This window comes from Bufo bufo, chromosome 9 (assembly GCF_905171765.1).
Source record: "Bufo bufo chromosome 9, aBufBuf1.1, whole genome shotgun sequence".
Taxonomy (NCBI): Eukaryota; Metazoa; Chordata; class Amphibia; order Anura; family Bufonidae; genus Bufo; species Bufo bufo.
In genome coordinates, this window is record NC_053397.1 from 163,863,152 (window position 1) to 163,889,110 (window position 25,959).

The 25,959-nt window shown below is 46.4% G+C and overlaps 1 protein-coding gene across 4 annotated transcripts in view; it reads right to left on the reverse strand.

Moving 5' to 3' along the window:
• ZC3H7B (zinc finger CCCH-type containing 7B) overlaps positions 1 to 25,959 on the reverse strand; it is a 139,745-nt gene that overhangs the window by 39,063 nt on the left and 74,723 nt on the right. For all 4 annotated transcript variants that reach the window (XM_040406791.1, XM_040406792.1, XM_040406794.1 and 1 more), the window contains 2 exons: positions 15,135 to 15,316; positions 6,133 to 6,200 (listed from right to left, as the gene is read on the reverse strand). In XM_040406791.1, the coding sequence (XP_040262725.1) occupies positions 6,133 to 6,200; positions 15,135 to 15,316 (250 nt within the window). The remainder of the gene's footprint in view (positions 1 to 6,132; positions 6,201 to 15,134; positions 15,317 to 25,959) is intronic.

Genomic DNA, 25,959 nt, shown 5'->3' on the forward strand with positions numbered 1-25,959 from the left:
ATCCCCGTCCATAAGCAGTGTAATTTCTCTGTCATTGGACATCAATCCATACAAGTCTATGGACGGGTGAGCTCGAAATGAGACACACACAGCCAGAGAGAGACTGCACAGTTAGACAGTTTCTGTCTTAGGCCATGTGCTATGGTCATAACCATACCGGTTAGTATTTCTCTGATGTCCTCCATGGTCCTGGAGCTGCTTTTAACCGCTTGCCGTCACACTAACGCCTATAGGCGTCAGTGCGGCGGCACTCTCAGGTCTCAGCAACGCCTATTGGCGTCATCTCGTGAGACCCGAGATTTCCTGTGAACGCGCGCTCACAGAAGTGCGCGTTCACAGGATCGCGCAGTTCACAAGTTCAACTACAGCCTGCCGGCAGCGATCATTGGCTGGCAGGCTGTAGATTTTTAAAATAACTAATCAAATAGGTATATCAGACGCTATTTTGTAAATAGCGTCTGATATACCTGCTACCTGCTCCTCTGGTGGTCCCTTTTGCTTGGATCAACCACCAGAGGACACAGGCAGGTCTGTGAGTATTAACCCCTTATTAACCCTTGAACACCCCATATAGACTCCCTGATCACCCCCGTCACTCCCCTATCATTGATCAACCCCCTGTAACGGTCCCTTATCACCGCCAGTTACTTAGCTACTTGTTAGGTAGTAAGCGCCCAGCCCACCGCAGTCACTGATTAGTCGCTAATCAGCACTAGTACTATATTAGTATCTGTAAGTGATCAAGACTGATCGCAATCAGATCTATATCAGTACATTAGGGTCACCTTAGGCTCTACAAAAAACGCAGTGTTCGCCCGATCAGGCCTGATCTTGTGCCCACACTTGCGTTCAGTCCGCCCCACCGCAGTGACAGAATTTTTTTTTTTTCTGATCACTGCAAAAACACCGTAAAATCGCTGCGGCGCTATAAAGATCACTTTTGAGCTTTCTGGATCTTTATTAGCGATCGCAGCTTTACTTCGCAAACACTCTTTTTACTAGGCAGGTGTGCTCTTTTTCCTGGGTAGTCTCAGAGGATTACCCCCTAAATTTAGTTAGCCCAAAATGTCAAAGGGGTATTCCGCTGAAGAGGCCTACAGGATTCTGGCCCTGATGGATGAAAGCGATGGGGACGCCTCACCCGCTGAAACCAGTGGTTCAGAATATGAACCTGTAGACAGCAGTGGCACTCTAACCGCTAGCGAAGATGACAAGATAGAGGTCCCTGCTATTGTCAGGCGTACCCGATCCCATGTCACTGTTCTGCATACCCCGCGTGATGAGCCTCATTTGCAGCAGAGTGGTGCTAGCGCTGATCTTTTTTATGGTGCGGCATACACCAGCAGCGAAGCACATCCTGGACCTTCTACCAGCACTGCCGTATTCCCTGGTGAAGTGGCGAGCACCAGAAGGGCATTTCAAGCTGGTACGGTGGCACGTGCAGTAACTCCCCTGTCGCAGCCACCACATTCACAGGCCCGTAGAGCCCTTAGTCTCCCAGAGGTGCTGGAAAACCTAAATTGGCAATCCCCTGCTTCCACCACACCCGTATTGCCCCCTTTCACCGCCCAGTCTGGAGTTCGCGTGAAGACAGCTCATTTAGGATCAGCCCTTTAGTTTTTTGAGCTGTTCACCGCGGATCTCTATGACTTAGTTGTGGCAGAAACCAACCGCTACGCAACACAGTATATAACCGCCAATCCGGAAAGCTTCTATTAGTGCCCAGCCTTACCGGTGGAAACCAGTCACAGTTTCCGAATTTATAATATTTTTGGGTCTTATCCTCAGCATGGGTCTAACTAAAAAAAATGTATTGCGGTCCTATTGGTCTAAAGACCCAATACATTACATGCCCATGTTCTCTGCTGCTATGTCCAGGGCACGTTTTGAGGTCATCATGCGCTTTATACATTTCACTGACAATAGCACCTGTCATCCAAGAGGCCACCCTGCTTATGACCGGCTCCACAAAATTCGGCCCCTCATAGACCATTTGTCATCCAGGTTTGCAGATGTGTATACCCCCAATCAGAACATCTGCATAGACGAGTCCCTTGTACATTTTACCGGGCACCTAGGCATCAAACAGTACATCCCCAGCAAGCGCGCCAGGTATGGGGTCAAACTGTATAAGCTCTGTGAAAGGGCCACAGGCTATACATATCGTTTTAGGGTCTATGAGGGAAAAGACTCAAAACTGGAGCCGGTCGGATGTCCTGACTACCTGGGGAGCAGTGGCAAGATTGTCTGGGACTTGGTGTCACCCTTACTCCACAAGGGGTACCACTTATACGTGGACAATTTTTACACAAGCGTGGCCCTCTTTCGGCACTTACATATTGTCGGGATTCAATGCTGTGGCACCGAGCGACCTAGTCGCCGGGGCTTCCCCCAAAGGCTCGTTAATACCCGACTTGCACGGGGGGAGAGGGCTGCCCTGTGTGACCAAGAACTGCTCGCGGTGAAGTGGAGGGACAAGAGGGACGTTTACCTTCTGTCCACCATTCACGCAGACACGACAGTACAAATTGAAAGGGCAACTGGAGTCATTGAGAAACCCCTCTCTGTCCACGACTATAACCTTCACATGGGAGGGGTGGACTTCAATGACTAGATGTTGGCTCCCTATTTAGTGTCCCGCCGCACCAGACGCTGGTATAAGAAGGTGTCTGTTTATTTAATTCAATTGGCGCTGTATAATAGTTTTGTTCTCTACAGTAAGGCTGGGAGAACGGGATCCTTCCTAAAATTCCAGGAAGAGATCATTTCGGAACTCCTGTATCCAGGAGGGTCCGTGCCCCAAGTCCCTGATGTAGTTAGCCGGCTACATGGCAGACACTTCCCGAGTGTCTATCCTGGTACCCCAACTCAGCGTTCCCCAAGAAAAAGATGTCGTGTCTGTAGCAGGGCTGGAACAAGGCGTGACACCACAGTTTTTTTGTCCTGACTGTCCTGACCAGCCTGCCCTATGCATAGGGGAGTGTTTCCGCAAGTACCACACACAGGTACACTATTAGTGTAGGGATCGCGTGACACAGGACAAGCACACAGGGGTCTTAGGGACCTTTCACACAGAGCTGCTACAAACCTCTCCTTTCACCTGGGACAAAGTGCATAATGTACTTCGCCACATCTCTGGGCGATTTGCGCTTTGCACATTGTCCCATGGGGAAGGAGAGGTTTGTCCTCTAAAAGGTTAAAAAAAAAAAAAAAAAAAATAACAGCTAAGCAAAAAAGTTAATGTTCTGTTTCAAATGTTATATAAATTTTAATAAATTTATTGCGTTGCTGCCTGTTTTTTTTTTTTTTTTACCTTCCAGGTGGACCAAGCGATCAACCAGCTGCAGCACTGATGTGCATTCTGACAGAAGCATTGCACTGCTGTCAGATTACACAAAGTCGATGTATATGCGGCGCTGCAAGACGAGATTTCTCCTCTGCAGTAAAAAAAGATACGTTTGTCGAGGCATATGAGCTGAGGAGGCGGCGGTGTTCATATGCCTATGCAAACATTTTTTATATAAAAAAAATAATAATAATTCTGGCAATGATTTATTCATCCACATCGATTGATGTGAATGGAGAAATCGGGTTTGCCAGGGCATACGAGCTAAGTGGGTTTGGATGTTGGGCGGAGCTCCTATGTCCTGGCAGATGCCTTTCCCCTCTTTTTTAATCCACATTGATCGATGCGAATGAAGAAATCTGTGCTGTTCATTTTTTCTTTCAGGCCACAGGCTGAACGAAAAAAAAAATCTCATTACCCGTATGCTCAATATAAGGAGAATAGCAGAAACTCCTAATGCTGGGCATACATGTAATGATTGCGGAGACCCTCAAATGCCAGGGCAGTACAAACACCCCACAAATAACACCATTTTGGAAAGAAGACACCCCAAGGTATTCGCTGAGGGGCATATTGAGTCCATGAAAGATTGAACTTTTTGTCACAAGTTAGCGGAAAGGGAGACTTTGTGAGAAAAAAATAAAAATAAAATCAATTTCCGCTAAATTGTGACAAAAAAAAAATAATTCTTCTATGAACTCACCATGCCCCTCACGGAATACCTTGGGGTGTCTTTCCAAAATGGGGTCACTTGTGGGGTATTTATACTGCCCTGGTATTTTAGGTGCCCTAAAGCGTGAGAAGTAGTTTGGAATCCAAATGCGTAAAAATGCCCTGTGAAATCCTAAAGGTACTCATTGGAATTTGGGCCCCTTTGTGCACCTAGGCTGCAAAAGTGTCACACATGTGGTATCGCCGTACTCAGAAGAAGTAGGGCAATGTGTTTTGGGGTGTATTTTTACATATACCCATACAGTGTACGAGAAATATCTCTGTAAACGACAACTTTTTACTTTTTTTTTATACAAAGTTGTTAATTTAACAAGATATTTCTCTCACACACAGTATGGGTATATGTAAAAATACACCCCAAAACACATTGCCCTACTTCTTCTGAGTACGGAGATACCACGTGTGACACTTTTTTGCAGCCTAGGTGCGTAAAGGGCCCAAATTCCAATGAGTACTTTTAGGCTTTACAGGGTTGCTCACAATTTAGCCCCGCCCAAAATGCCAGAACAATAAACACACCCCACAATTGACCCCATTTCGGAAAGTAGACACCCCAAGGTATTCACTGAGGGGCATAGTGAGTCCATGGGAGATTTTTTTTTTTCTGCCAGAAGTTAGCAGAAATGGAAACTTTATTGAATTTATTTATTTTCCTCAGAAAGTGTCATTTTCCGCTAACTTGTGAATTTTTTTTAATCATACATAAACTCACCATGCCCCTCCGCGAATACTTTGGGGTGTCTTCTTTCTAAAATGGGGTCATTTGGGGGGTATTTATACTATCCTGGCATTCTAGCACCTCAAGAAACATGACAGGTGCTCAGAAAGTCAGAGCTGCTTCAAAATGCGGAAATTCACATTTTTGTACCATAGTTTGTAAATGCTCTAACTTTTGCGCAAACCAATAAATATACACTTATTGGATTTTTTTTTTTATCAAAGACATGTAGCACAATAAATTCTGACACAAACTTGTATAGAAATGTAATTATACTTGAACAATTTAACCAGAGAAAGTTAAAAATACACTTTATTTGAGAAAAATGCGGTCTATTTTGATTAATATCAGAAAAAAAAACGAAAAATGGCAGCAGCAATCAAATACCACCAAAAGAAAGCTGTATTTGTGAGAAGAAAAGGAGGTAAAATTCATTTGGGTGCCAAGTTGCATGACCGAGAAATAAACTGTTAAAGTTGTGAAGTGCCGATTTGTAAAAAAGGGCCTGGTCACTAGGGGGGTATAAACCTGTGGTCCTTAAGTGGTTAAGTGACTGTGGGAAAGTAACAAAGCAGATTCTCCTGTACTTTCTGTGTGCAGTTAATTGGAGCTAGTCTCTACCCACCGGATCTGGGAGAACTGCAAGCTAGATGTTCAGCACGTATGGGGTAACAAATGCAAGATTTAAAGAGGACCTTTCACTTGTAAAAACAATGTGAACTAAGTATGCTGACATATAGAGCGGCGCCCGGGGATCTCACTGCACTTACTATTATCCCTGGGCGACGCTCCGTTCTCCCGTTATGCCCTCTGGTACCTTTGCTCTGTAAGTTATAGTAGGCGGAGACTGCCCTTGTCCTGTGGGCGTCTCCTTCTCCTAGGCTGTAGCGCTGGCCAATCGCAGCGCACAGCTCACAGCCTGGGAGAAAAAAACCTCCCAGGCTGTGAGCTGTGCGCTGTGATTGGCCAGCGCTGCAGCCTAGGAGAAGGAGACGCCCACAGGACAAGGGAAGACACCGCCTACTATAACTTACAGAGCAAAGGTACCGGAGCCTATAACGGGAGAACGGAGCGTCGCCCAGGGATAATAGTAAGTGCAGTGAGATCCCCGGGCGCCGCTCTATATGGCAGCATACTCAGTTCACATTGTTTTTACAAGTGAAAGGTCCTCTTTAAGTCGTATAATAACCAGAAGTAGTGTTATTTCTCATGCGCACAAACTGTACTATAAATAAATGTAGGGTTTGTTGAAATTCTAGGCACGTTTTAAAAGGAAATGATAGGAATGTGTGGGACAGGTATTCTTGTTCTAGATTTCGGTTATTTGAAAACATACCTTGGATTTTGGTTCAGCTACTTTCCACATGCACTCAGACTCCAATACTATTTCTTCCTGCGTAACACCTAGAAGAAAGTGTTAAAAAAAAAAAGAATTTACTTAAAAATAATTACAGGATGTGCCATATAGGAGAGAGTCCCAGAAGTGAAAGCTGCACCCTTCTCTTAGCTGGGAAAGGAAAGGAGGCAATACATGTGCATTTCTGCTCATTCACCGCTATGAGACTTCCGAGAACAGACAAGTGTGCTTACTCCGTTATCTTCAGAAGTCCCATAGCAGTGAATGGAGAGACCCACATCTGCGTAGTCTCCTCTTCATTCCTGGCTGCATATGATGGGGCCACATTTTTGACATAGAAGTAGGTCACAGCAGTGAGATAGACCATAAATGTTCTGATGGGAAAAAGCCTTTAAAGTTGTTTTCTGGGAACAAAATATTGATGGAATATCTGATAGGTTGGGGTCCAACATCCGGCACTCCCACCTGCGGCTGCTGTGAACAACCGATAGGTCATAGAAATAAAGAGTGTATGAAGCTGAAACACTACAACTCCATACACAATAGTGGCCGTTCTCCGGTACAGAGGCTGATGCTCCTATTTAAGGGCCCTTTCACACTTGCGTGGTCCGGATCCGGCGTGTACTCCATTTGCCGGAATTGCACGCCGGATCCGGAAAAACGCAAGTGAACTGAAAGCATTTGAAGACGGATCCTTCTTCAAAATGCGTTCAGTGTTACTATGGCAGCCAGGACGCTATTAAAGTCCTGGTTGCCATAGTAGTAGCGGGGGAGCAGTATACTTACCGTCCGTGCGGCTCCCGGGGCGCTCCAGAATGACGTCAGAGCGCCCCATGCGCATGGATGACGTGTCCATGCGATCACGTCATCCATGCGCGTGGGGCGCCCTGACGTCACTCTGAAGCGCCCCGGGAGCCGCACGGACGGTAAGTATACTGCTCCCCCGCTCCCCACTACACTTTACCATGGCTGCCAGGACTTTAGCGTCCTGGCAGCCATGGTAACCATTCAGAAAAAGCTAAACGTCGGATCCGGTAATGCGCCGAAACTACGTTTAGCTTAAGGCCGGATCCGGATTAATGCCTTTCAATGGGCATTAATTACGGATCCGGCCTTGCGGCAAGTGTTCAGGATTTTTGGCCGGAGCAAAAAGCGCAGCATGCTGCTGTATTTTCTCCGGCCAAAAAACGTTCCGGTCCGGAACTGAAGACATCCTGATGCATCCTGAACGGATTTCTCTCCATTCAGAATGCATTAGGATAATCCTGATCAGGATTCTTCCGGCATAGAGCCCTGACGACAGAACTCTATGCCGGAAGAAAAGAACGCAAGTGTGAAAGGGCCCTAAGTGCCTGAGAGCTCAGCTGCAGTACCCGAGTAGAGCCAAATTCCAAAGTGCGGAGCTGTGGTACTCAGACTAATCAGTGAGGGTGTCTGACCACCACCTATCTCATACTGACGACCTATCCTAAAGAAAGCTCAAAGTGTTAATCCCAGAAAACCTCTTTAACCCCTTAGTGACCACCAATACGCCTTTTTATGACAGTCATTAACCCCTTAAGGACTCGGCCCTATTTCACCTTACGGACTTAGCCATTTTTTGCAAATCTGACCAGTGTCACTTTAAGTGCTGATAACTTTAAAACGCTTTGACTTATCCAGGCCATTCGGAGATTGTTTTTTCGTCACATATTGTACTTCATACTTTTTTACGTACTGACCCCTATACACGTGTTGAGACACAATTATTGTTTATTTACAATTGGTCATAAGAGACCAGTGGTTGTCTCTGGATTAACACGTGTGGTAATTATGTTTAATAAATAACATTTATTTTGCATCCCTAAAATAATTTCTACGTAGAACTAACTTAATTTTAAATTTTCAGCTGCGTTTGTACTGCCGCTTTAAATGGCCTGATTTAGCAATGTGGCTGGCTGGATCTCTGCTCTACACTGCACAGTGCCAAATTGGCTCATCTGTTTCCACACGGCTCAGGCAGTGTATAGTATGGTGCCTGCTGTTATATCACAGTCTGCTGCCCTAAGATCAGTGTTTGCAGTTCCTGGCTTTCGCTACTTGCTTATATCCATTGCTGGGCTATCGCTGGACAAACGCTGGCTGGCTAAAACACTAAGATCACAGTCTGCCTCCCAGGGGGCTGGATCTCACAGGCTCTTCACCGGAAGGCAGCGCGATGCCTTCCTTAGGCATCGCGCTGCCTTCCATGCTATCGGGTCCACCCCACAGCCCCATGGGGACCCGATGGCACCGCCGACCACCGCCACTGCACCAGGTAAATGCCGCAAACCGCAGGTCTGAATTGACCTGTGGTTTGTGGCGATCGCCGACACAAGGGGGGTCACGGGACCCCCCGCGCATTTAGCCGAGGTGCCTGCTCAATGATTTGAGCAGGCACAGTGTTCCGATCACTGCCCACCAGGCGGCGGTGATCGGAACTATAGATGACGTACCAGTATGTCATGGGTCCTTAAGGACTCGGGAACCATGCCGTACCGGTACGTCATGGGTCCCTAAGGGGTTAAGGATCCTTAAGCTGTGCCTTTTTACGGCGGCCCAGTCTAAGCGATGCATGGGTTTCCCCTTCATCTCACATCGCACCCCAGAATTAAGATCGTGGAGTGTCTGTCAGTACAGACAAGCCAGGGACTAGTGAAGGCCACAGGCCTCCCACTAGCATGTCCCAGCAGGCAGAGCCATTCTGGCACAGCCTGCTGGTAAATGTCAGTATAGAACTGATATTAAGGGTCCATTCACACGTCCGCAAATTGCGGATCCGCAAAACACTGACACCGGCCATGTGCATTCTGCATTTTGAGGACCGCACACGGCCGGCATTTTAATAGAAATGCCTTTTCTTGTCAGTGTCTGCGGACAAGAATAGGACATGTTCTATTTTTTTGTGGAACGGAAGTGCGGATGCGGACAGCATACGGTGTGCTGTCCGCATCTTTTCCAGCCCCATTGAAAATGAATGGGTGCGGAACAGATCCGGACCCATTTTGCGGACGTGTGAATGGACCCTTAAATACACTGCACTACAGGAATAGTGCAAAGCATTTTAGAAGTGATCAAAAGATAGTCTATTACATTCCCCTTGTGGGACTATTAAATGGTAAAAAAAGAAAAAAAAAAGTTATAAAAAAAAGTTATAAAAAAAATATATAAAAAAATATCCAAGCTAAAAGATACCTTTTTCCCCAATGAAAAAACAGCAAAAATAAAAAAGGTCCACATATTTGGTATTGCTGCGTCAATAACGAGCCATACTAGACAATGATATAATTTGTCCCCTGAAAAAAAAAAAAAAATGCCAGAATTGCTGATTTTTACCTATATGCCACCAAAAGATAGATCAAAACGTGTTATGCACCCCAAAATGGTACCAATGAAAACAACAAATTGTCCTGCAAAAGTCAAGCTCTCACACAGCTACGTAGAAAAAAAAAAAAGTTATGGTCTTGGGATCAGTGATGGCCAGTTCGCAGTGTTTGCCTGCGAACACATGCGGGCTGCCATCTTGACGCACAAGTCCGGCAATACACAGGTAAGCCCTTACCTGTGCCGCAAGCCGGTCTGAAATCAAATGCGGTCAGCGGGAGCAGGCAGTTCCGAGAACAGCCGCCGGGGGCCTTAATCGGGCTGCTCTCGGAACTGCCTGCTCCCGCTGACCGCCGGACTTGTGCCTCAAGATGTCAGCCCGCATGTGTTCGCAGGCGAACACTGCGAACTGGCCATTACTGCTTGGGATGCGGCAATGCAACATTTTCTTCTTTTTTAAATGTTTATCGTGCAAAAGTAGTAAAAAATAAAAACTACCGCATTTTTCGATTTACAAGACGCGCTTTCCCCCAAAAGTGGGGGGGGGGGGGGGGGGGGGGGGGGGGGCTTAATGGGAGTGCGTCTTATAAAGAGAATAGTGCAATTTTTACATTGCTGACACCGATACATCGCCGGCCGCTATGCTGCACAGCGCGACCCGCCATGTATCAGAGCTCTATCACGCGGGGTGGGAGGAGGGGCTGGAGGCCAGCAACTGTTGTTGCATTTGCGGCGGGGCCCGGTGCAGTCACTGTACTCCATTACAGCGGGCCCCGCTCACAGCAGTCTTCATATGTAAAGTCTAGTCATGTATAATCCTTAACCAGTGGCTCTGCTTTGTTAAACTACGGCAATAGTGTGTAGTAGTACTCGCCATCAAACTAGCAGGCAGGTCGGCAGCGTAACGTCTCTCACTCAGTCATGCTCCTCCCACTTCATTAATGAAGCTGGCAGAGCAGGAGCATGACTGAGTGAGTGATGTTACGCTGCCAGCCTTCCTGCTAGTTTGATGAGTAGTGAGTACTACTACAGACTATTACCGTACCGTATGGGAGTTAGAAGATGGGCAAGCGGTGTGTGCGCAGACTGCAGGCGGCTTGCGATGTCACACACTGGCTGCTCAAACCGCGGGCCCATCCTCTATCATACTGTATGAAGTGTCAGCGCAGCCAGGCCCACCACTAGGGCAGTTACTATACTACTATACTGTCAGGGGCCTGGCTGCAAGGAAGCAAGGGCTGGCTCCCAGCTACCACCACCGCTGTTATCAGGTGCTGTACTGCATTTAGTTTTACTTTGGTGAAAGGGACAGCACAATACCTTGCAGGGCCTGTTCCTTTCTCCAAAGTAAACTTCACTCCCCGCCCCTATGCAGTGTGATATTCCATCATCTGTGAGGAGGGGGCGGAGCCAAGGCAGCAGCAGGAGATAATGGAGACAATGCTCCTTCCGACCTCCTGTGTTACTGTGCCTCCAGTATAATGTTCAGTCCCTTCACTGGTCCTCCTACTCCAAACAGCAGCAATTAGCAATTGGGTAAGTTACTGTGGGAGGAAAGTTAGGAGAGTCCTGAAGCTGCTGCCCCTGCACATCTTGTGTCCCCCCGTTGTTCCAGCCCCACACAGACCTCTGGCCACTAACTATCTCACCTATACTGTATTACTTTATACAGAGCTCCTAAGAAGTTACATGACTAGACTTTACATATGAAGACTGCTGTGAGCGGGGCCCAGTGTAATGGGAGTCACCATTTACACAGGAACATGAGAAGACACAGAGGGGACCAGCATAGGATGCTATATATGTGTGTCATCCACAGCTCCCCCCCCCCCATATCAGTGCCATCCACAGCTCCCCCCCATATCCGTGTCATCCACAGCTCCCCCCCCATATCAGTGTCATCCACAGCTCCCCCCCCCATATCAGTGTCATCCACAGCTCCCCCCCCATATCAGTGTCATCCACAGCTCCCCCCCCATATCAGTGTCATCCACAGCTCCCCCCCCCATATCAGTGTCATCCACAGCTCCCCCCCCATATCAGTGTCATCCACAGCTCCCCCCCCATATCAGTGTCATCCACAGCCCCCCCCCCCATATCAGTGTCATCCACAGCTCCCCCCCCCCCATATCAGTGTCATCCACAGCTCCCCCCCCCATATCAGTGTCATCCATAGCTCCCCCCCCCCCATATCCGTGTCATCCACAGCCCCCCCCCCATATCAGTGTCATCCACAGCTCCCCCCCCCCCCCCCCCCCATATCAGTGTCATCCACAGACCACCATTAATTCAAAACCGACCAAAAACCATACCTTTTGGTTCAAAATATTTTTTTCTTATTTTCCTCCTCAAAAACCTAGGTGCGTCTTATCAGGTGCATCTTATAAAGCAAAAAATACGGTACATGTATTTGGCAACAAAGTTAGCTTTATTAATGTGAAAAAATGAATGCCGCAAAATTTATAATTTCAAAACAGCATTTTTCTTTTTCCCCATCTCCCTCCCAGAAAGAGTAAATAAAAGTTAATCAGTTAGTTAAGTGTACTAAAAAAATGGCACCATTAAAAACAACTTCTCCTGCAAAAAACAAGCCCTCATACAGACACATGGAAAAATAAGTAAGTTACAGCTCTTAACCACCTCAGCCCCCAGTGCTTAAAACATCCTGAAAGACCAGGCCACTTTTTACACTTCTGCACTACACTACTTTCACCGTTTATTGCTCGGTCATGCAACTTACCACCCAAATGTATTTTACCTCCTTTTCTTCTCACTAATAGAGCTTTCATTTGGTGGTATTTCATTGCTGCTGACATTTTTACTGTTTTTGTTATTAATCTAAATTTAACGATTTTTTTGCAAAAAAATGTCATTTTTCACTTTCAGTTGTAAAATTTTGCAAAAAAAAACGACATCCATATATAAATTTTGCTCTAAATTTATTGTTCTACATGTCTTTGATAAAAAAAAAAATGTTTGGGTAAAAAAAAAAAAATGGTTTGGGTAAAAGTTATAGCGTTTACAAACTATGGTACAAAAATGTGAATTTCCGCTTTTTGAAGCAGCTCTGACTTTCTGAGCACCTGTCATGTTTCCTGAGGTTCTACAATGGCCAGACAGTACAAAAACCCCACAAATGACCCCATTTCGGAAAGTAGACACCCTAAGGTATTCGCTGATGGGCATAGTGAGTTCATAGAACTTTTTATTTTTTGTCACAAGTTAGCGGAAAATGATGATTTTTTTTTTTTTTTTTCTTACAAAGTCTCATATTCCACTAACTTGTGACAAAAAATAAAAACTTCCATGAACTCACTATGCCCATCAGCGAATACCTTGGGGTGTCTTCTTTCCAAAATGGGGTCACTTGTGGGGTAGTTATACTGCCCTGGCATTCTAGGAGCCCAAATGTGTGGTAAGGAGTTTGAAATCAAATTCTGTAAAAAATGGCCGGTGAAATCCGAAAGGTGCTCTTTGGAATGTGGGCCCCTTTGCCCACCTAGGCTGCAAAAAAGTGTCACACATGTGGTATCGCCGTATTCAGGAGAAGTTGGGCAATGTGTTTTGGGGTGTCTTTTTACATATACTCATGCTGGGTGAGAGAAATATCTCGGCAAAAGACAACTTTTCCCATTTTTTTATACAAGGTTGGCATTTGACCAAGATATTTATCTCACCCAGCATGGGTATATGTAAAATGACACCCCAAAACACATTGCCCAACTTCTCCTGAGTACGGCGATACCACATGTGTGACACTTTTTTGCAGCCTAGATGCGCAAAGGGGCCCACATTTATTTTATGAGGGCATTTTTAGACATTTGGATCCCAGGCTTCTTCTCACGCTTTAGGGCACCTAGAATGCCAGGGCAGTATAAATACCCCACACGTGACCCCATTTTGGAAAGAAGACACCCCAAGGTATTCAATGAGGGGCATGGCGAGTTCATAGAAATTAATTTTTTTTTGGCACAAGTTAGCAGAAATTGATTTTTTATTTTTTTTTTCTCACAAAGTCTCCCTTTCCGCTAACTTGGGACAAAAATTTTAATCTTTCATGGACTCAATATGCCCCTCACGGAATACCTTGGGGTGTCTTCTTTCCGAAATGGGGTCACATGTGGGGTATTTATACTGCCCTGGCATTCTAGGGGTCCTAAAGCGTGAGAAGAAGTCTGGAATATAAATGTCTAAAATTTTTTACACATTTGGATTCCGTGAGGGGTATGGTGAGTTCATGTGAGATTTAATTTTTTGACACAAGTTAGTGGAATATGAGACTTTTTAAGAAAAAAAATAAAATTTCCGCTAACTTGGGCCAAAAAAATGTCTGAATGGAGCCTTACAGGGGGTGATCAATGACAGGGGGGTGATCAATGACAGGGGGGTGATCAGAGAGTCTATATGGGGTAATCACCCCCCTGTCATTGATCACCCCCCTATAAGGCTCCATTCAGACGTCCGTATGCATTTGCGGATCCGATCCATCTATCAGTGGATCCGTAAAAATCATGCGGACATCTGAATGGAGCTTTACAGGGGTGTGATCAATGACAGGGGGGGTAATCAATGACAGGGGGGTGATCAGGGAGTCTATATGGGGTGATCACCACAGTCATTGATCACGCCCCTGTAAGGCTCCATTCAGACGTCCGTATGCGTTTTGCGGATCCGATCCATCTATCAGTGGATCCGTAAAAATCATGCGGACGTCTGAATGGAGCTTTACAGGGGGGTGATCAATGACAGGGGGGTAATCAATGACAGGGGGGTGATCAGGGAGTCTATATGGGGTGATCACCACAGTCATTGATCACGCCCCTGTAAGGCTCCATTCAGACGTCTGTATGCGTTTTGCGGATCCGATCCATCTATCAGTGGATCCGTAAAAATCATGCGGACGTCTGAATGGAGCTTTACAGGGGGGTGATCAATGACAGGGGGGTAATCAGGGAGTCTATATGGGGTGATCAGGGGCTAATAAGGGGTTAATAAGTGACGGGGGGGGGGTGTAGTGTAGTGTGGTGCTTGGTGCTACATATTGCTGAGCTATCTGTGTCCTCTGGTGGTCGATCCAAACAAAAGGGACCACCAGAGGACCAGGTAGCAGGTATATTAGACGCTGTTATCAAAACAGCGTCTAATATACCTGTTAGGGGTTAAAAAAAATAACATCTCCAGCCTGCCAGCGAACGATCGCCGCTGGCAGGCTGGAGATCCACTCGCTTACCTTCCGATCCGTTCACAGGAAATCTCGCGTCTCGCGAGAGGACGCGCCGGCGCGTCCAGGCGGAATTAATCAACCACCTCCAGGACGCGTCGCTGCGTACAGCGGTCCGGAGGTGGTTAAAAGGGACGATAAATAATTTTTTTAAAAACAAAAAAAAAATTCCTGTTTATTAAGGCCCGAAAGAGGCCGGTCACTAGATGGTTAAATGACGATGATGATAAGAACTGCAATATTTAAAATAAATAAATTTTCTAAAGATACTACAAAAACAAAACAAAAAAACACTGTAAAAACCACATCCACACTGTGTTTTCTGGTGCAGTTTTGACCGTACCTTAACTGCTGCGTGTGAAGATACTCTAATCTAACCAAATATAAAAAATTTTAAGCAAAAAACCTCACAAAGTACCTGATTGTCTTTGCAGCATCCAAACACACAACTCAACATGGCTATGTGCAAAATTGCAAGCGTCTTCCTGATGACAGCCATAACGGGCCTCATGACGGCATATATCCATCTGGAAGCGAGAATGATTTGGCCGAATTTTGCAATATCTGACTGTGCTGGAGTTTAGCACATGGACAAGACACCTGTAAAGGGAAAGTAGAGCGGATGAAAACACGGCATTCTGGTTTTCCAGGTTCTGTAACCATGTCTGCCTAGACAAGAATGAGTACTTTCCACTTAGCTTACTTTAGACCCTACACCAAAATTCTGGCAGCGGCCGCCTGGTGTCCACCCTCCATTGGTTTTCAATGAGAGGCAGCGCTGCAGTTAAGTTGATCATTGCTCATTCAGCCCCTAGAACATTTACAATGTTAAACAACTGGCAGATTTCTGATTAGACAAGGGACTAATATTAATCTTTCAGAAAATAAACGATTTATCGCTCATCGTTCAATCATTGCAATATATTACATGTGTCACTAAAATACTGTATATGGTAGGCAACACTTAATACTGAGGGTGCTACAACAATCATACTGCAGATTGCAACATCCAAAAATACAAAAAGTATGAAAATTGCTGGCACAACCAAAGATTACATGAAAAAAATAAAAATAAATATTACAATCTTTTATTGGTACCAAGAAGCAGCAAAAGTTAAAAACAAACAATTAAAACAGTACATACATCTGACAGATGAAAGCCAAAATAAACCCACAATCAACATCCCACATACATCCAACACAATATATGGGGAGACCAGTGTCATACAAAATCACATCCTGTGTCCACATTATTTAAAAAAAAAAAAATAATAATAATTATACAGTGGATATAAAAAGTTCACAGGTCAGGTTTCTGTGATGTAAAAAAATGAGACAAAAACTATTTCAGAACTTTTTCCACCTTTAATGTGACCTATAAACTGTACAAGTCAATTGAAAAACAAACTGAAATCTTTTAGGTGGAGGGAAGAAAAAAATAAAATAAAAATTATGTGGTTGCATAAGTGTGCACACCCTCTTATAACTGGGGATGTAGCTGTATTCAAAATTAAGCAATCACATTCAAAATCCTGTTAGATAGGAGTCAGCATACACCTGTCATCATTTAAAGTGCCTCTGATTAACCCCAAATAAAGTTCAGCTGCTCTAGTTGGTCGTGGCTGAAATTTTCTTAGTCGCATCCCACAGCAAAAGCCATGGTCCACAGAGCTTCCAAAGCATCAGATGGATCTCATTGTTAGAAGGTATCAGTCAGGAGAAGGGTACAAAAGAATTTCCAAGGCATTAGATATACTATGGAACACAGTGAAGACATCATCATCATCAAGTGGAGAAAATATGGCACAACAGTGACATTACCAAGAACTGGACATCCCTCCAAAATTGATGAAAAGATGAGAAGAAAACTGGTCTGGGAGGCTACCAAGAGGCCTACAGCAACATTAAAGGAGCTGCAGGAATATCTGGCAAGTACTGGCTGTGTGGTACATGTGACAACAATCTCCCGTATTCTTCATATGTCTGGGCTATGGGGTAGAGTGGCAAGACGAAAGCCTTTTCTTACTTAGAAAAACATCCAAGCCAGGCTACAATTTTGCAAAAACACATCTGAAGTCTCCCAAAAGCATGTGGGAAAAGGTGTTATGGTCTGAAGAAACCAAGGTTGAAGGTTTTGGCAATAATTCCAAAAGATATGTTTGGCCCAAAAACAACACTGCACATCACCAAAAGAACACCATACCCACAGTAAAGCATGGTGGTGGCAGCATCATGCCAAGGGGCTGTTTTTCTTCAGCTGGAACTGCGGCCTTAGTTAAAGGGCTTCTGTCACTCCACTAAACTCATTTATTTTTTATTTTTTGTCTCCCTAAAATCCTTATGCTGCGATTTCTCTATATAGGGCTATTACTCAGTTTGGTTCAGTAGTCATAAAAAAAAATGACTTTTATAATATGCAAATTACCTCTCTAGCAGCAGGTAGGGTGGCTACCTGCTGCTAGCAGCCGCATCCTCCATTCATAATGACGCCCCCTCCTCATGTTGATTGACAGAACCAGCGGATGCACTCATTCTCTGCTGGCCCTGTCTGCATTCAAAATCTAACGCCGGCGCCGTACATGTCTTGAGTCAGCGCAGGCGCACTGAGGGGAGGATGCTCGCTCGGCCGCTCCATCCTCAGTGCACCTGCGCCGATGACGTCACATGTACACCCGGCGCAGGCACACTGAGGATGGAGCGGCCGAGCGAGCGTCCTCCACTCAGTGCGCCTGCGCCAACTGAAGACCGGCGCGAGATTTAAAACGCAGACAGGGCCAGTCAGAGAACGAGCGCGTCCGCTGGCCCTGTCAATCTACCTGCTGCTAGAGAGGTAATTTTCATATTATAAAAATCTGTTTTTTTTATATAACTACTGAACCAAACTGAGTAATAGCCCTATATAGAGAAATCGCAGCATAAGGATTTTAAGGAGACAAAAAAAAAAATGAGTTTAGTGGAGTGACAGAAGCCCTTTAAGCTAGAGTGAATCATGAACAGTTCCAAATACCAGTCAATATTGGCACAAAACCTTCAGGCTTCTGCTAGAAAGCTGAACATGAAGAGAAACTTCATCTTTCAGCATGACAACGACCCAAAGCATACATCCAAATCAACAAAGGAATGGCTTCACCAGAAGAAGATTAACGTTTTGGAATGGCCCAGCCAGAGCCCAGACCTGAATCTGTGGGGTGATCTGAAGAAGGCTGTGCACAGGAGATGCCCTCGCAATCTGACAGATTTGGAGTGTTTTTGCGAAGAAGAGTGGGCAAATCTTGCCAAGTCAAAATGTGCCATGCTGATAGACTAATACCCAAGAAGACTGAGTGCTGTAATAAAATCAAAAGGTGCTTCAACAAAGTATTAGTTTAAGGCCTCATGCACACGACAGTATTTTTTCACGGTCCGCAAAACGGGGTTCCGTTGTTCCGTGTCCGTTTTTTTTACTATCATTTTCAAGGCAAACTTGACTTTGAAAAAAAAAACTAAGTCAAGTTTGCCTTGAAAATGATAGCAAAAAAACGGACACGGATCACGGACGCGGATGACAATCTTGTGTGCCTCCGTGTTTTTTCACGGACCCATTGACTTGAATGGGCCCGCGAACCGTTGTCAGTCAAAAAAAATAGGACAGATCCTATTTTTTTGATGGACTGGAAACACGGATCACGGACACGGATGACAAACGGTGCATTTTCCGAGTTTTCAAAGGACCCATTGAAAGTCAATGGCTCGGCAGAAAATCACGGAAAACGGAACAACGGACACGGATGCACACAACGGTCATGTGCATGAGGCCTAAGGGTGTGCACACTTATGCAACCATATTTTATTTTTATATTTTTTTCTTCCCTCTACCTAACAGATTTCAGTTTGTTTTTCAATTGAGTTGTACAGTTTATAGGTCACATTAAAAAGGTGGGAAAAGTTCTGAAATGATTTAACTCCTCTTTTTACACATCACAAAAACCTGACATTTTAACAGGGATGTGTAGATTTTTTATATCCACTGTATATGTGACAATACAAGACAAAAATAAAACAAATTTAAACCTCAATGGAACAACAAGTGACTATCCCCAAAATATAGCTAGTACATTACAGGATAACTGTCACATTTAGACCCTAATTTCAATTTTCATATATGTAGTTACTAATAACATGATGTTCCAGAATCAGTTACTATTAGACTGACTTACCCCATATTTAATAAGATTCAGCCCTTAGCAACCAGTCTGCATAAAACTGCAATTCACTATTCAGTTAAGATGGCCGCCACTGCCCTCACCCTGAGGCTAATCGCGCCTGCCCTTACTAGCCAGTAACAATAGCCCCCCCCCCCCCCCCCGAAAAGTGTCAGTAACCAGAGCCCTCCCCCCTAAAGGGTTAATCTCCTGCAGCACAAAGGGGTCCTCTTACCACATGTTGCTTTCGTTTATACACTGAGCAGATGGCAGATCTCCCTTCCCTGTTGTGCGCTGCTTCAACTCTGCATTCTCCTGCTCTGCTGAGTGAGGGAGCGTCTGCCAAGCGCAGGGACAGGGAGAAGTGCACACAGCCCAGGCACTGTTATCAGCTGCTGGGGAGGACCTGGCTTTAGTCATTTACTTACAGTCCCTGGCTGTCAGTAATGTGACCCTGCACGCTGCGTGCTCCGTCCTTCAACAGATAGACGGACCATGCCTAGCAACCCTATTTTAAGCACAGGTAAAAGTAGGCAGTACAGGGAACAAAAATGTGGAATTAAGGGTTAATTGAATACACAGTGAAAAGCTGAAACAGGGCCACCAAGGTGATATTAATCACCACAATCCAATACTCCAAAAAAATAATACAACAGTTATCCTTTAAGAGCCCCACGGGGGCGTGGCTAACTGCCGACATGGCCGGACGTGTCTGACAGCTGCTCCTGCTCCATCCTGAGTAATCCTGAGCTGGTAACAGGTTTTTTTTTCACCCAAACCTGAGCCAAAGAACCCCCAGAGACTGCACACCCTGGTCATGGGTCCCAGGAAGGCACAACAAGCGGCGGATCGCCTGAAGGAGTTCGCTCCCAGGAGTCACAACATGGCGCCGCCGCTACCTCCACTCCATGTGCACCGCTAACCAGGGGACAAGCCCCAGCGATGGAGACGGAGGGGGGACCCGAACTCACCCTGCAGACCTCCCACAGCCAGCTGATGGCAGCCATCATGGGATGCCAGTCGTCACTTACAGGCAAGATAGAGGAGGTCAGAGTGGACCTAGGCCTCCTGCGCCATGACGTCCAGCAACTGAGGGAGCGGGTTCGGCTTACCGAGGAAAGGGTGTCAGAGCTGGAGGACTCGACCAGACCCTTGGCAGCTAGGGTGTCTGCTGTGGAGGGAGAGGTTGAAATGTGGCGTCAGAAATGTGACGACTTAGAAAACCGCTCGAGAAGAAACAACATACACATATTGGGAATGCCTGAGAGGACCGAGGGATCCGACCCCGGTTAATTTTTAGAGGGATGGTTCAGATAAACGTTCCCGGACGCGTCCTTCTCGGCGGCCTTTGCAGTGGAGAGGGCTCACCGGGTCCCGGCTCGGATGCCCCCACCTGGAGCTCCTTCAAGACGGCTCCTCGCCCGCATGCTCAATTGGCGGGATCGCAACCTCATTCTTTCCAAAGGCAAGAATCAAGCAAACCATCACCCTCAGATCTGCTAACATCTCCTTATACCCGGATTTCTCAGCAGAGCTACAGAAGAGGGCTACGTTTACATAGATAAAGAAATGTTTTTTCGAGATCTCGATTTGCAATATTCTATGTCCTACCCGGCCCGTTTGAGAGTCCTAGATGGCGGGAAATCGAATTTCTTTAACAACCCCAGGGAGGCCGAGGACTGGCTCCTAGTGAGGCCCCGGAATGTGCCCCAGAGATGAGGTGAAACTTCTTTAGGGGCAATAACATCTGTTCTGGGTCCGGGACGGGACTTGCTCATCCTCTGTTTCTTTTCATTATGAGCGATAAGGGTTCTATTGGACTACCATGTGAACATTACACCTGTCAGCAAACGGGTGTGAGAGACCCGTGGGTATGTCCGAAATATGTCTCAGGTTATGTTTAAGATGCAATAAGTTACTGGCCATGCTTATAACTAAATATTGTTCATATTTGGGACATACCCTGGGTAAGGTTTATCAAATAATTTATTTACAGATGCCTGTGCAGGCGTTGAACCTATCTTGCCCCAGGTGAAAATTTAATACTTCACTTTTATTATTGTTTGAGTTAAAATACGTCCTTTATACCTTTATTTTACTTAATGAACCAAAGAAAAGAAAAAAGGTTAAAAAATACAGTAACCACTCCACTGTTCAGTCAAGAAATGGTCAGTGGATCAAGAGGAAGAGCACGTGCACTCTCTCTCACCCCTATCACTTACAGGCAGTTTGCTGCCTTCATGCCGCTTGCAGTGCCACCATCAACTGGGCTGAATTGATGAAGAGATCATGTTGGAGGAAGTAGTTGCTGTGATTAAAGGTTTGAACTTGGGAAAGTCCCCAGGCCCAGACGGCATCCCTCTGGAGGTCTATTCTAAATATGAGGATATTCTAGGGCAGGGGTACTCAACTGGCGGACCGCGGTCCAAATACGGACCGCGGCTGCCAGTTGTCCGGACCCCGGCCATCCTTCAGAGCGCTCCTCCAATCAATTCAGTTCAGAGTGATCCGATCCGTTTGAACCGGCAGCTCAGTCACAGCACACAGCAATGCTGACACAGACGCTCAGCTCACCTCACGCTGGCAGCAGGAGCCTGAGGGAGGGACTGGGGAGGAGTCAGTAATATGATCCTAGAGTGGAAGCTGGCTTCTGCCAGCCCAACCCCTCCCCGCCCACCAACCAATCACCGACCAGAGCTGAGGGGGCGAGGCCAGCACAGCACACTAGCAGCTCTGACTCGAGTCCTCGGAGTAGTGCAGGGTCAGGGAGTCTAAATGAATGGAATGAGTCACAAGAACCTAAAGATCCGACTCAGTCAGTGACTCATTCGATTCATTGAGTTAAAAGAGCCGAGAGTCAGACTGTAGAGCAGGTTACACTGAGGCTGTCAGACTGTAGAACAGGTTACACTGAGGCTGTCAGCTCTTGTTGCAGCAGTGATAAGGAGCAGAGAGATAAGAGAAGGGACAGATGACACAGTTCAGCACATAGTTTTCCCTGTGCATTCACATTTCACTTCACTTGGTTGGTTGTACTACTGTCAGTGTCAGACTGTTGTCACTGTGGGGAACAATGCACAACAGACAACAATTCACATTGCACACCACAGTGACAGCTTCCTCCTGTCCGCCTGTCCAACGTCAGCCTCAGCTTCCCTTTACTATAAAAAAAATCACTCTTCCTGACTCACTCAATACTAAATCAGAGACGAGTTCAACTTCAGAGAGCTGAAGAGCCGACTCACTGCAGTGTCACTGACTGAGTCAGCAGCTGCGCATGCGCACCGGCACCTAGAGTCTTCAGTTCACTTGCGAGTCAGCTCAGCAGTCTGACTCGCCAAGTGAACCGAAGATCCGATTCTGATCCGAATGAGCTGATTCAAATGAACCGATTCACCTAAAAGATCCGAACTTCCCATCACTATCTCCTGCACACTGTGCCGTGCAGGAGGAGGAGCTTACCGGCGCACTTCCTCCTGTCCCAGAGCGCAGTGAGACAGGCCGGCTCCCTCCACATGTAGCGCTCCTCCTCCTGCACACTCTGGTACGTGCAAGAGGCGGAGCTTACCGGCGCACTTCCTCCTTCCCAGGGGCGCAGTGAGAGACGGCTCCCTCCACATGCAGGCACCAGCGCTTTCTCCCTCAGTGCGCTCACAGGTCCCTCCTCCCCTGCAGCAGCGGCAGCACATAAGGGAGCTTCAAGCTCCAAAGGACACTTACCTGCTGCTGGAGAGGGGAGGGACATCACCACTGCCACCAATGAAATAAATGTCACATTTGGAAAGTAAGGGGGGCGTGGAGAGGGCTACAGAGAGGCGGGAACACGTCACTGACTCCAGTGTCATGTTCCCATCTCCCCTGGGCCATCTTCTTTAGGTAACCTGATTAAATAAAGTGATTAAGCCCCATCAAACCATGGTAGTTTTGTTCCGCATCCAATTCCAATTATTGGGGCATTGGATGCGGACCCCTTAGTTTCAATGGAGCGGAAAAAGATGCAGACAGCACACAGTGTGCTGTCTGCATCTCTTGGGGCCCCATTGTAATTAAGGGGCCGCATCCAATCCCCCAATAATGGGAATTGGATGCGGAACAAAACTATCATATGTCTGTTCTGTGGCTTGGGTTGCCACCCGGCCAGTAGTTCACCAGCAAGGCTGGTATTTTAGTTCCCTTGCCGGTGCCAGAATTTTCCTGTAAGGACTGTTAAGGTACTTTCACACTTGCGGCAGGACGGATCCGACAAGCTGTTCACCCTGTCAGATCCGTCCTGCCGCTATTTCGCCGGACTGCCACTCCCCATTGACTATAGCGGGAGTGGAGCTACGGTGCAGCATGGCAGTGCACGGCGTGAGGCCGCCAGACGAAAAAGTCGGACATGTAGTACTTTTAGTCTGGCGGCCTCTCAGTCTGGCTGCGCCGTAGCTCTGCCCCCATCCCCATTATAGTCGATGGGCACAGAGCAGCGGCACGGCGAAGTAGTGGCAAAATGGATCTGACAGGGTGAGCAGCCTGTCGGATCCGTCCTTCTGCAAGTGTGAAAGTACCCTTACTAATGAGCTCTTCCATCATGGAACGCCCATTAGTACAGCCGTTACCTCCACCGCTACTTGTGCTAGTAAAAAAATTAATAAAATTACGGTACCTCCACCTCCATTTGCTCACGCTGTGGAGAGCACTCCCTGCTGACTAGAAGCTCAAGACAGGACCTACAAGACGTCATCACGTTGGAGCACCGGTCCTGAGCTTGCAGTCAGCAGCGAATGTTCACCGCAGCCAGGTGAATGCAAATTTTATTTTATTTTTTTGCAAAAGCAGAAAAGGGGGGCACTAATGGGGGCATTACTCTTACTGGGGGCATTATTCTTACTGGGGGCATTATTCTTACTGGGGCACTAATGTGGCCATTACTAATTCTGGGACTTACCCGGGGCGCTCCACTATAACGTCAGAGCGCCCCACGCGCATGGATCACATGATCGCATGGCATCTTTACTGTTGGCGTTCAGCTCGGACCTTCACCTGACTGCAGACCCAGGTATGTGGACCTTTAATAAAACTAGTTGAGTACCCCTGTTCTAGGGCCTCAGCTGCGCAAGATGTATGCTGCCTCTCTGGACAGGGGCCATTTACCAGATTCACTATATGACGCTTCTATTGTAGTTCTCCTAAAGCCAGATAAAAACTCCTTAGAATGTGGATCCTATCGCCCAATATCACTATTGAACCTACATTACAAAATCCTGACCAAGATTTTTGCGAATAGGTTAAATAGAGTGATTACCTCAATTGTTCATCTGGATTCATACTAGGCCGATCTACCTCTAGCAATATCAGGAGAGCTCAAGTGGTGGCGCAGGTGGGATGTACGGACGGCAGACAGTGGGCCTTGGCATCCCTAGATACGGCCAAGGCATTGGATTCAATTGAGTGGGCGTTCCTGCTGCAGGTCATGAAATGTTTCGGCTTTGGTCCCACTTTCATCAACTGGATTAGGGTGCTCTATCACCGGCCTACAGCTAATATTATGGTCAACGGCTCCTTATCCCCTACCTTTCCTCTAAACAGGGGAACCCGGCAGGGATGCCCCCTATCTCCATTGCTCTTTGCAGTGGCAATTGAACATTTAGCCATTAGAATACGCCAGGACAACATCTTTAAGGGGGCGTCAGTGGGAGGCAGGGAGGATAGACTAGGGTTGTATGCAGACGATCTCATTCTGTTCATGGACTCAGTAGATTTATCCCTACCAAGGGCAATTGAACTGATCGATCGATTTGGTAATTTTTCCGGCCTACGCATTAATTGGTCCAAATCGGCCCTTATGGTCCCCAAGCTGGCCCCCTGTATATCACAATCTTATGGTGGTGGAACATTTTAAATATCTGGGTGTCATTATCTCCAAGGACCCAGCAATGTCACACCAGCTTAACATTGTCCCTATTGAGTCTTATGCTGTAGACAAATTTAAGTCTTGGACCACATTGCCTTTATCCATAATGGGCAGATTGAATCTTATCAAGATGATTCTCCTACCCAAAGCACTATATCTACTAGGACATGCCTGCACCCCAGTTCCGAGGAGTTTCTTTGTACGGCTGCACTCTGCTATAGCGAGATTTGTGTGGGGAAAAGAGAGACGGAAGCTGGCTTTTGATAACTTGCAGAGGGGTTGGCAGCAGGGAGGAGCGGCTATGCCAGATTTATTTCTTTATTTCCTAGCAGGACAGCTTAGATTTTTGACCACTTGGGATACGCAGACTTCCATACCGAATTCTGAATTTTTATTTGAAATGTCATCTGGGTCTATCAACCTTGTGGCCGGTTCTAGAAAACTTACAGACAATAGAAGGCCGAATACTACCCATACACAGGTTAGCTCATCAGGTCTGGGGAGCTGCTAAGCTCCAACAATACCAAGACCTTCCTGAAGATATAGTATTACGGAACAATCCTATGTTCCCACACTTGCTGCACTGTGAAGGGAGAGCTATCTGGGAAAACTACGACGTGCTCACATTGAGGGACCTGTATGAGAAAGGTGTTCTATACTCATTCTCTCAGCTTCAGGAGAAGTTTGGGGTTCTGCGGCCCCACTTCTACAGCTACGACATGCTCTTCAGTCTCAATTTCATGGGGTCACAAGAAGTATTTCCAAATACCCATTGATAGGCATACTCAGGACACAGGGGCCAAAGGGGATGATCTCGAATTTAAACACGCACCTTCTTGATCTCAAAGTACGATCCAAACCTCTGTTGGTGGAGACTAAATGGAAAGAGAGGGTGTCTCAGATCACTGACGAGGAATGGGCTGAGGCTTTGTGCGCACCATCAACTGTATCGCCTTCTCTCAACAACAGGCTTATTCAACTATTCATTCTTCCCAGGAGTTATCTAACACCTACCAGGCTACACAAGATGGGCAGGAAAGACCACACGAGATGTCACAGATGCGCTCAAAATAATGCGGATTTCTGGCATCTTATATGGGACTGTCGATACGTACAACCCTTTTGGAAAAAGGTAGTGGATATTTTAACCACTTTAATTACAGAGGTGA